This window comes from Haliotis cracherodii, unplaced genomic scaffold (genome assembly GCF_022045235.1).
Source record: "Haliotis cracherodii isolate W230 unplaced genomic scaffold, xgHalCrac1.p SCAF_10, whole genome shotgun sequence".
NCBI lineage: Eukaryota > Metazoa > Mollusca > Gastropoda > Lepetellida > Haliotidae > Haliotis > Haliotis cracherodii.
In genome coordinates this window covers 59,133,012-59,146,048 of record NW_027266265.1, presented here as the reverse complement: position 1 = coordinate 59,146,048, position 13,037 = coordinate 59,133,012, and the positions used below count along the sequence as shown (strand labels likewise).

General features: G+C 41.5%; 1 protein-coding gene and 1 pseudogene across 2 annotated transcripts in view; both read left to right on the top strand.

Moving 5' to 3' along the window:
- Positions 1-13,037, top strand: part of LOC139454591 (sodium/hydrogen exchanger 8-like) — a 52,436-nt gene that overhangs the window by 18,812 nt on the left and 20,587 nt on the right. For both annotated transcript variants that reach the window (XM_071236403.1, XM_071236402.1), the window contains exons 3-8: positions 1,831-1,911; positions 3,099-3,148; positions 3,553-3,636; positions 5,511-5,612; positions 10,046-10,224; positions 10,830-10,968. In XM_071236403.1, coding sequence (XP_071092504.1) covers positions 1,831-1,911; positions 3,099-3,148; positions 3,553-3,636; positions 5,511-5,612; positions 10,046-10,224; positions 10,830-10,968 — 635 coding nt within the window. The remainder of the gene's footprint in view (positions 1-1,830; positions 1,912-3,098; positions 3,149-3,552; positions 3,637-5,510; positions 5,613-10,045; positions 10,225-10,829; positions 10,969-13,037) is intronic.
- Positions 5,684-7,007, top strand: LOC139444380 (salivary glue protein Sgs-3-like; annotated as a pseudogene).

Genomic DNA, 13,037 nt, shown 5'->3' with positions numbered 1-13,037 from the left:
TTTCTCGTCAGATTTGTCTGCTGCCACTTCCATATGCGCTGCCATTGCATTTTTGTGATACATCGTTGTAACGGCCTGATGATGAGAGGCGCTGTCTCTGTGATCTTTCAAAGCAGATTTCTTGAGATTAATACAACCTTTAGTGAAACCGTTACATTTTTTTGCTGCCTCGCAGATTCGGCAAAATGTTAGGATTTTGTCGCCCTCCTCCTCAAAACGAAGCCACTTGAATTCATTAAACTTTCGCAGTACAGATTTAGATTTCTTTTTCAAGTCTGGTTCGCTAGACATTGTGTCCGAAGATTTCGAGGTCAAGGGAGTGTTTGACTCAATACATTCGCTCGCGTCAGCTGCATGTTTCCGTTTCAGATTAGCACTAGACGTCTCTACCCCAAAGAAAGTGGAAAGATTCGTCTGCTTCGCCTTCGACATGTTTAATCTCGTGCCACGAGGCATCAGAGATCACGTGATTACCAACGTCATCTATGAAGCCAATATTATCCAATCAAAGCGAAGCACCTTAATTGGTGCGGGATAGTCATGCTATTAATAGAAAGGGGGTTCCCTGGAATGCGAGACAGACGCTTGCATTTCTGTGTTTGATGAATAAAGCCTATCAATTTATATGAGGCAAGTAACTGTTGACATGATCATATCTTAAAACAAACAATGTTTTATCGGACATGGTAGCCGACAACGTTCATATTTTTCGGCTTGTTGATATTTTTATCGGTAAAAAGCCGGCAATTACCGGAGAACGGAAACACTGACCAGGTTCATGTTGGTTGCACCAGGTATGTCTTGGTTGCACCAGGTTCATGTTGGTTGCACCAGGTATGTGTTGGTTGCACCAGGTTCATGTTGGTTGCACTAGGTTCATGTTGGTTGCTACAGGCAGTGTTTCCGGTCATATTTTTATCTGCCGGACAGATGAGCCGGCAATGTACCAAAATACCGGTCATTTGTGATTTTTGTCAGTCATTAATAAATTCAATAAAATACAACATAATACATACTGACTTGTTTATTAAAGTTTGCGTTTCTTTCTACGAAAGATGTTCGTAGCTTGTTTGACAGTATTGTGTTGGTTGGACAAGGTGCATGTTGGTTGCACTACATGTGTGTTGGTTGCACCAGATTCGTGTTGGATGCACCAGGTTTGTGTTGTCTGAATATCCTCTCCAGAAACATGACCTGTCAATAGGTGGTGCATGGTTTGTGTGTTTGTCAATCTGTTAATTGATCAATAAGCACTTGTTTCCGAAATAAATTTGACTAGAACAGAAACTGGTGGGTGCTGGACTCGTGTTGACGTCATTCAGCACAGGTTGATTGACAGGAAAGTGAATCATCTGTGGCTTTTTCTCTTCTTGGTTTTCAGATCTGCTGACCCAAAATACTGAGAAAATGGAGAGGAAAAAAATCATTTAACAGTTTAAAGAAATATTTTATGACCGCCCTCCTGAATAAAGAAATATGAGAATAAAATATTTTTCTAGAACCTTAGAAGTAACGAAACGACTTAGCAATCAAAAGTTGCCTTTCTCTCACCTCCTTGTATTTTAATTGTAGTTAGAAATACCAGGCAGTGCAGAGCGATTCAATAGCTTCTGTTGTTTGAACAGTGAACTACATGGTGTGTTCTGTGAGTCTGCTGGCTGATAGAGACACTTGCTGGCAAACATTGGTTGCATTATGTTCTACAAATATTGACTGTCATGACACCGCTGGCAGGTGACTTGTGGTCAGTTTCACAATAACAATTACCTTATTCACCTACCATTATTTCTCACAACTCCGAGCCACCTGACCTTAAGAATCTGTTTTCAGCCATCAGTATCCTGCTGACACACATGCTGATCCAGACCAAGTTCTACTACCTGCCTGAGAGCATCGCCATTGTCCTTGTTGGTGAGTAGCTCATTGTCTGTACCTAGTGGCTATGAACTCCCCACGAGGTCTTGACAGAGAATGTGAGCCCAGGGATGTAGGAAATAACGAAGGGCCAAACGCCCGACCCAATTTCCCTACTCCCCGGGCTTACATTCTCCGTCAAGACCGAGGGGGGGAGTTTATATTTTACTTATGAAAAATCTAAATGCAAGAAATACCAGGAAAAATAAGAAAACATTGACATACCTTATAGTGAAACAATACAGTGTATCGCGGTATAAAAGGAATTCGCTCCAAGCGTGCGAGAGAAAAAACGTGCGGTCTGGACTTGATAGAGTCATGACATGATTTATAATCTGAACAACTTCTGATCACCTGCCCCAGTAGCTCAGTGGGAAAACAGTGGGTTACAAAACTTACAAACGATATGTGACGCTGCAGGTTTGATTCAAGTCATGGAATTTTCATGGTTAAAACAAATTTCTGACAAATTTCAAACACAATTCATAAGTTAAGATCCGGGTTAGAATAGGTCTTCAGCAACCTTTGTTTGCAGTAAGAGGCAACTAAATGAATCAGGTGGTCAGACTCGCTTGGTTGATGCATGTCATCATATCCCAATTGGAATTGTATGACGGGCAGTCCCTGCCTGGATAATATTGTGACGAACATGTGAGGTTCCACCCACTCACTCTACACCTGCTTGTCGTGGCAGTCTTGGTGTAGCGAGGCCACCTTCGGGAGCGTCATTGACACTGAACACGGTCAGCCCGCAGGGGGCAGTTGTCTAGATACTTTTCATGGCAGTCTTGGTGTAGCGAGGCCACCTTCGGGAGCGTCATTAACACTGAACAGGGTCAGCCCGGAGGGGGCAGTTGACTAGATACTTTTCATGGCAGTCTTGGTGTAGCGAGGCCACCTTCGGGAGCGTCATTAACACTGAATACGGTCAGTCCGGAGGGGGCAGTTGTCTAGATACATGTCGTGGCAGTCTTGGTGTAGCGAGGCCACCTTCGGGAGCGTCATTAACACTGAACATGGTCAGCCCGGAGGGGGCAGTTGTCTAGATACATGTCGTGGCAGTCTTGGTGTAGCGAGGCCACCTTCGGGAGCGTCATTAACACTGAACACGGTCAGCCCGGAAGGGGCAGTTGTCTAGATATCACCTCCTGTCTATGTCAATGTGTTTCTGTTCTATGTTCCAGGTGCCTTGATTGGTCTTATCCTTAAACTTTTCCATTTTGGTAATTGGAAGGTGAGATTTATGCCACAATTTGTCTATTTTGTTTATGGACTGAACCATAGCTGAAAGCCACAAGCACAAAATAGAATCAAAATAGTTGAAGCTTAATTGTATTTCTCCCAATAAACATCGTACACAGTGCACAGTATTGGCAATATTTCACTGAACCGAGAAACAGCTTCATGACAAGTGAAATGGAAAGATATTGAGCTACACAAATTTAATTTTGTCTGCGCCATGCTAAATATGTAAACCATTGACTAATAAAAGGGTGCCCTGAACGTTAAGCTTGTTCTTTCTGTTGGTAATATTTTCACTATCCTATCAAGTTATGTAAACATGTATAAATGTACGAAATGTTTAGATCTAAATCAGATACGTGTTTCTCCTGTTTATTGCTGTGTATTGTTTACCAGAATGAGGAGGCCTTCCGACCAAACATCTTCTTCATTGTACTTCTGCCACCTATCATCTTTGAGTCTGGCTACAATTTACACAAGGTAAGGTGGTCGAAAGAATCAGTACTGGCATCCACCTTGGTGGGATGACAGACATATCTGATGCTGCAGGTTGACAGTCTTACATATATGATGCTGCAGGTTGACAGTCTCACATATATGATGCTGCAGGTTGACAGTCAGACATATCTGATGCTGCAGGTTGACAGTCAGACATATATGATGCTGCAGGTTGACAGTCTCACATATATGATGCTGCAGGTTGACAGTCAGACATATCTGATGCTGCAGGTTGACAGTCAGACATATCTGATGCTGCAGGTTGACAGTCAGACATATCTAATGCTGCAGGTTGACAGTCGGACATCTGATGCTGCAGGTTGACAGTCAGACATATCTGATGCTGCAGGTTGACAGTCAGACATATCTGATGCTGCAGGTTGACAGTCAGACATATCTGATGCTGCAGGTTGACAGTCAGACATATCTGATCCTGCAGGTTGACAGTCAGACATATCTGATGCTGCAGGTTGACAGTCAGACATATCTGATGCTGCAGGTTGACAGTCAGACATATCTGATGCTGCAGGTTGACAGTCAGACATATCTGATCCTGCAGGTTGACAGTCAGACATATCTGATGCTGCAGGTTGACAGTCAGACATATCTGATGCTGCAGGTTGACAGTCAGACATATATGATGCTGCAGGTTGACAGTCAGACATATCTGATGCTGCAGGTTGACAGTCAGACATATCTGATCCTGCAGGTTGACAGTCAGACATATCTGATGCTGCAGGTTGACAGTCAGACATATCTGATGCTGCAGGTTGACAGTCAGACATCTGATGCTGCAGGTTGACAGTCAGACATATCTGATGCTGCAGGTTGACAGTCAGACATATCTAATGCTGCAGGTTGACAGTCAGACATATCTGATGCTGCAGGTTGACAGTCAGACATATCTGATCCTGCAGGTTGACAGTCAGACATATCTGATGCTGCAGGTTGACAGTCAGACATATCTGATCCTGCAGGTTGACAGTCAGACATATCTGATGCTGCAGGTTGACAGTCAGACATATCTGATGCTGCAGGTTGACAGTCAGACATATCTGATGCTGCAGGTTGACTGTCAGACATATCTGATCCTGCAGGTTGACAGTCAGACATATCTGATGCTGCAGGTTGACAGTCAGACATATCTGATCCTGCAGGTTGACAGTCACACATATCTGATCCTGCAGGTTGACTGTCAGACATATCTGATCCTGCAGGTTGACAGTCAGACATATCTGATGCTGCAGGTTGACAGTCAGACATATCTGATCCTGCAGGTTGACAGTCACACATATCTGATCCTGCAGGTTGAGAGTCTCACATATCTGATGCTGCAGGTTGACAGTCAGACATATCTGATGCTGCATGTTGACAGTCAGACATATCTGATGCTGCAGGTTGACATTCTCACATATCTGATGCTGCAGGTTGACAGTCAGACATATCTGATGCTGCATGTTGACAGTCAGACATATCTGATGCTGCAGGTTGACAGTCTCACATATCTGATGCTGCAGGTTGACAGTCAGACATATCTGATGCTGCAGGTTGACAGTCAGACTTATCTGATGCTGCAGGTTGACAGTCAGACATATCTGATGCTGCAGGTTGACAGTCAGACATATCTGATGCTGCAGTTTGACAGTCTCACATATATGATCCTGCAGGTTGACAGTCAGATATATCTGATGCTGCATGTTGACAGTCTCACATATCTGATGCTGCAGGTTGACAGTCAGACATATCTGATGCTGCATGGTGACAGTCAGACATATCTGATGCTGCAGGTTGACAGTCAGACATATCTGATTCTGTATTGACATTCTGTGTCCTGATGTTGCGTTGTTTTGTTTCAGGGTAACTTCTTTCAGAATATCGGTTCCATCCTGGTGTTTGCTGTGTTCGGGACAGCGATATCTGCCGTCATTGTCGGCGGGGGGATCTACCTGTTGGGACAGGTAAGACGGGGGGATACTACCGGCTTTCAATAAATAGCATCTGAATCTGTCTTTCATGTCACACACGACCATGTCTCACACGACCATGTCACACACGACCATGTCTCACACGACCATGTCACACACGACCATGTCTCACACGACCATGTCACACACGGCCATGTCACACACGACCATGTCACACACGGCCATGTCACACACGACCATGTCACACACGACCCTCAAACGACCATGTCACACACGACCATGTCTCACACGACCATGTGACACACGACCCTCACACGACCATGTCACACACGACCATGTCTCACACGACCATGTCACACACGGCCATGTCACACACGACCATGTCACACACGACCATGTCTCACACGACCATGTCACACACGGCCATGTCACACACGACCATGTCACACACGACCATGTCTCACACGACCATGTCACACACGACCATGTCTCACACGACCATGTCACACACGGCCATGTCACACACGACCATGTCACACACGACCATGTCTCACACGACCATGTCACACACGACCATGTGACACACGACCATGTCACACACGACCATGTCTCACACGACCATGTCACACACGGCCATGTCACACACGACCATGTCACACACGACCATGTCTCACACGACCATGTCACACACGACCATGTCACACACGGCCATGTCACACACGACCATGTCACCCCCGACCATGTCACACACGACCATGTCTCACACGACCATGTCTCACACGACCATGTCACACACGACCATGTCTCACACGACCATGTCACACACGACCATGTCTCACACGTCCATGTCACACACGACCATGTCTCACACGACCATGTCACACACGACCATGTCACACACGACCATGTCACACACGGCCACGACCATGTCACACACGACCATGTCACACACGACCATGTCTCACACGACCATGTCACACAGGACCATGTCTCACACGACCATGTCTCACACGACCATGTCACACACGACCATGTCACACACGACCATGTCTCACACGACCATGTCACACACGACCATGTCTCACACGACCATGTCACTCACGACCATGTCTCACACGACCATGTCACACACGGCCATGTCACACACGACCATGTCACACACGGCCATGTCACACACGACCATGTCACACACGACCATGTCACACACGACCATGTCTCACACGACCATGTCACACACGACCATGTCACACACGACCATGTCTCACACGACCATGTCACACACGACCATGTCTCACACGACCATGTCACACACGACCATGTCTCACACGACCATGTCTCACACGACCATGTCTCACACAACCATGTCACTTTAGAGTAAGCTTTAAGGCAGCCATATTGAAAATGTCCTGTGTGCATGTATCATCATGAAGTTTCTTCATCAGTAAACATGGATGTTTCTGGGATGAGGAATAACGCATCCCTGGTCTTGTGATGTTCGTGAACCTGTGTGTACTTGATTCTAACAATGGCGTCTGTAGTGCCCCAACAATTTGGATCCATTTTTAATACTTAATGAAAATATGTTTGTGTCACTATACAACCACTTCTTCGTGTATGAAATTAAATAGGCAAGTCAGGTACATTTCACCCTGCTTCAGTTCTCTGCTTCCAGCTATATTTTTTAACTTACTACACTTCTCGTTTCTGCTTAATACTCAGCTACAAAGACAAATAACAACTTAGCTTAACCATGTTTTATTCACAACAGTGAATGTTGTTGGAAACAAATTCTACACCGTTTCCTATCCTCTCCACTTGTTAGTTACAGTTGCGTATTCAGTTAAACCTCTCCACTTGTTAGTTACAGTTGCGTATACAGTTAAACCTCTCCACTTGTTAGTTACAGTTGTGTATACAGTTAAACCTCTCCACTTGTTAGTTACAGTTGTGTATACCGTTAAACCTCTCCACTTGTTAGTTACAGTTGTGTATACAGTTAAACCTCTCCACTTGTTAGTTACAGTTGTGTATACCGTTAAACCTCTCCACTTGTTAGTTACAGTTGTGTATACAGTTAAACCTCTCCACTTGTTAGTTACAGTTGTGTATACCGTTAAACCTCTCCACTTGTTAGTTACAGTTGTGTATACAGTTAAACCTCTCCACTTGTTAGTTACAGTTGCGTATACAGTTAAACCTCTCCACTTGTTAGTTACAGTTGTGTATACCGTTAAACCTCTCCACTTGTTAGTTACAGTTGTGTATACAGTTAAACCTCGTTGTGTTGATCTTGAATGTGTCAGATCCCAGAATTCCTGGTTGTCTCAAACTCACCTTCCTTCAATATTTATCATCATTTATATCCGGATCTGTCGAGCTGGATGTGTTGAATTCCTGGTTGTCTCGAACTCATTTGGGAGTCCAAAGTATACAAATTCAGCATAAAATTCCCCAGATGACTCAAACAGTTCAAAATAAAAAGTTACATTCCCACACATGCCAAACTTTCAACTCACTTCTCACACGATTGATTGACCTCCCTGCGATTAACATAATTACATCTTGAAGCAGGATACCTAACAACTGCTATCCAATCCAGCCTAATGTCAAACACACCTGACATCAATTGTTTGAGCTGATTACTGTATACACATTACTGTTACTTAGTGTTCTCACTTGACTACCCATGACATATGGTAATTAAGATAATGTTAGTGAATCTATTATTAGAGATATGACTTGCACAATGACATATGGTAATGAAGATAATGTTAGTGAATCTATTATTAGAGATATGACTTGCACAATGACATATGGTAATTAAGATAATGTTAGTGAATCTATTATTAGAGATATGACTTGCACAATGACATATGGTTATTAAGATAATGTTAGTGAATCTATTATTAGAGATATGACTTGCACAATGACATATGGTAATTAAGATAATGTTAGTGAATCTATTATTAGAGATATGACGTGCACAATGACATATGGTAATTAAGATAATGTTAGTGAATCTATTATTAGAGATATGACTTGCACAATGACATATGGTTATTAAGATAATGTTAGTGAATCTATTATTAGAGATATGACTTGCACAATGACATATGGTAATTAAGATAATGTTAGTGAATCTATTATTAGAGATATGACTTGCATTATGACATATGGTAATTAAGATAATGTTAGTGAATCTATTATTAGAGATATGACTTGCACAATGACATATGGTAATTAAGATAATGTTAGTGAATCTATTATTAGAGATATGACTTGCACAATGACATATGGTTATTAAGATAATGTTAGTGAATCTATTATTAGAGATATGACTTGCACAATGACATATGGTAATTAAGATAATGTTAGTGAATCTGTTATTAGAGATATGACTTGCACAATGACATATGGTTATTAAGATAATGTTAGTGAATCTATTATTAGAGATATGACTTGCACAATGACATATGGTTATTAAGATAATGTTAGTGAATCTATTCTTAGAGATATGACTTGCACAATGACATATGGTAATTAAGATAATGTTAGTGAATCTATTATTAGAGATATGACTTGCACAATGACATATGGTAATTAAGATAATGTTAGTGAATCTATTATTAGAGATATGACTTGCACAATGACATATGGTAATTAAGATAATGTTAGTGAATCTATTATTAGAGATATGACTTGCACAATGACATATGGTAATTAAGATAATGTTAGTGAATCTATTATTAGAGATATGACTTGCACAATGACATATGGTAATTAAGATAATGTTAGTGAATCTATTATTAGAGATATGACTTGCACAATGACATATGGTAATTAAGATAATGTTAGTGAATCTATTATTAGAGATATGACTTGCACAATGACATATGGTTATTAAGATAATGTTAGTGAATCTATTATTAGAGATATGACTTGCACAATGACATATGGTAATTAAGATAAGGTTAGTGAATCTATTATTAGAGATATGACTTGCACAATGACATATGGTTATTAAGATAATGTTAGTGAATCTATTATTAGAGATATGACTTGCACAATGACATATGGTAATTAAGATAAGGTTAGTGAATCTATTATTAGAGATATGACTTGCACAATGACATCAATCCAGATGGGGACAGTGGGATCGATCAAATTGTCCATTACCAATTATATTATTACTTAGCTATGATAACTTAAGTGTTGGCTTCCATTGTCTATTTCTAATCACCTATCAGCACCAATCATCTGTTGGCTTCCTTTGTTAGCTTCTACCCTTTATTATTTTCCACCTTTTCCATCTTATTTATTTTAGTTGTCCTTACATGTACATATATATGCTCTCTGCCTCATGGCATTCATTCACCTAATGAAGGAGTAAGCATATACTCTGAAACGTTGTAAATAAAGTTGACATCCATATGTTCAATGTGTTCAAGGGTTCATTGTGTTGGTAGGCAGACGTGGCTTATAAACTGGACATCGTTGAGAGTTTTGCGTTCGGGTCGCTGATCTCGGCCGTGGACCCGGTGGCGACCCTGGCTATCTTCCATGCACTGGATGTGGACCCGATTCTGTACATGTTGGTGTTTGGCGAGAGCGTGCTCAACGACGCCGTCTCCATCGTGCTCACAACGTGAGTACAGTAGTTTACCACTTTCTTGAAGGAACATGACTTGGTGACATCTTGAGACGTGTGGGGCCCATTCATTGTGCAGAGATGCATCACTTAGCTGGGATTGACCAGTCTGTCTATTTTGGGTGTCCAGAGGATTCCAAGCCTTCATTTGTAGGAGTCCCAGGTTAAACCAGGGGCCCCAAACTACAAAATGGGGGCCCAGAGAAATGTCAATAATTGCAGAAAGTTCTCGACCCCAGGGGATCGATCAGGGCTGTTAGTTAAACATAGTATGGAGTTCCCCGACTTAATCAAATCTACAAGTGATAGTGCTAGATGATCATGAATTGACATTGTATTGCGCACAGTCATGGCTGATTGTGAGTCTCTGACACTGACACTGACACGCCTGATTGCCATCACAAGCACTATGTGTTTCCCTCAGGCCTGTTTCTACCCACAACCTCCAGGGATTAAACTCCAATCTCCATGTCTTTAGATGGTGGGACTGATTTCAAAGACTTTTAGTCATTCATATTTATGTTTTATTTGTAAACTGAATCATTATCTAAGGAGGGACTCTGGAGTCTCCAGATTTAACATGGAATGTTTTTGTGTTTCAGCACCATCCTAGAGTTCTCTGCCCCTGGCATGGTGATCACCAGCGGCGCAGCAGCCTTCTTCCAGGCCGTCGGCAGATTCTGTCTCATGTTCTTCGCATCGTCCGCCATCGGGGCCGCATGTGGTCTTGTCAGTGCCATGGTATCCTTGTATCAAATGTCCATATGTAACCATGACAACAGTCCCCAGCAGTTGGATCCATTTGTCCATGCCTGTAATATGTCCAGCAACTTATGTACAGCTGCTTATGTACAGCTACTTATGTACAGCTGCTTATGTACAGCAACTTATGTACAGCTGCTTATGTCCAGCAACTTATGTCCAGAAACTTATGTCCAGCAACTTATGTACAACAACTTATGTACAGCTACTTATGTACAGCTGCTTATGTACAGCTACGTATGTACAGCTGCTTATGTACAGCTGCTTATGTCCAGCAACTTATGTCCAGCTGCTTATGTACAGCTACATATGTCCAGCAACTTATGTCCAGCTGCTTATGTCCAGCAACTTATGTACAGCAACTTATGTACAGCTAATTATCTCCAGCAACTTATGTACAGCTGCTTATGTACAGCAACTTATGTACAGCTACATATGTACAGCTACTTATGTACAGCTACTTATGTACAGCAACTTATGTACAGCAACTTATGTACAGCTACATATGTACAGCTACATATGTACAGCTGCTTATGTATAGCTACATATGTCCAGCAACTTATGTACAGCAACTTATGTACAGCTGCTTATGTACAGCAACTTATGTACAGCTACGTATGTACAGCTACTTATGTACAGCTACGTATGTACAGCTACTTATGTACAGCTACGTATGTACAGCTACGTATGTACAGCTACTTATGTACAGCTACATATGTACAGCTACTTATGTACAGCTACTTATGTACAGCAACTTATGTACAGCAACTTATGTACAGCTACTTTTGTATAGCTACTTATGTACAGCTAGATATGTACAGCTACTTGTGTACAGCTACGTATGTACAGCTACTTATGTACAGCTACTTATGTACAGCAACTTATGTACAGCTACATATGTACAGCTAAGTATGTACAGCTGCTTATATACAGCTACTTATGTACAGCTACATATGTGCAGCAACTTATGTACAGCTGCTTATGTACAGCTAATTATGTACAGCAACTTATGTACAGCTGCTTATGTACAGCTACATATGTACAGTTACTTATGTACAGCTGCTTATGTACAGCAACTTATGTACAGCTACATATGTGCAGCAACTTATGTACAGCTGCTTATGTACAGCAACTTATGTACAGCTACATATGTACACCTACGTATGTACAGCTATGTATGTACAGCTACTTATGTACAGCTACATATGTACAGCAACTTATGTACAGCTACTTATGTACAGCTACATATGTACAGCAACTTATGTACAGCTACTTATGTACAGCTACATATGTACAGCAACTTATGTACATAAGTGCAGCTACTTATGTGCAGCTACTTATGTACAGCTGCTTATGTACAGCTACATATGTACAGCAACTTATGTACAGCTACATATGTACAGCTACTTATGTACAGCGAAGTATGTACAGCGAAGTATGTACAGCAACTTATGTACAGCTACTTATGTACAGCTACTTATGTACAGCTACTTATGTACAGCAACTTATGTACAGCTACATATGTACAGCTACTTATGTGCAGCTACTTATGTACAGCTGCTTATGTACAGCTACATATGTACAGCAACGTATGTACAGCTACTTATGTACAGCTACATATGTCCAGCAACTTATGTACAGCTACTTATGTGCAGCTACTTATGTACAGCTACTTATGTACAGCTACATATGTACAGCAACTTATGTACAGCTACATATTTACAGCTACTTATGTACAGCTAAGTATGTACAGCAACTTATGTACAGCTACATATGTACAGCTACTTATGTACAGCTACATATGTATAGCAACTTATGTACAGCAAACCTATGTACAGCTACATATGTATTGCAACTTATGTACAGCTACTTATGTACAGCAAAGTATGTACAGCTACGTATGTACAGCTACTTATGTACAGTTACTTATGTATAGCTAGATATGTATAGCAAACTTATGTACAGTTAGATATGTACAGCAACTTATGTACAGCTACTTATGTACAGCTACGTATGTACAGCTACTTATGTACAGCTACATATGTACA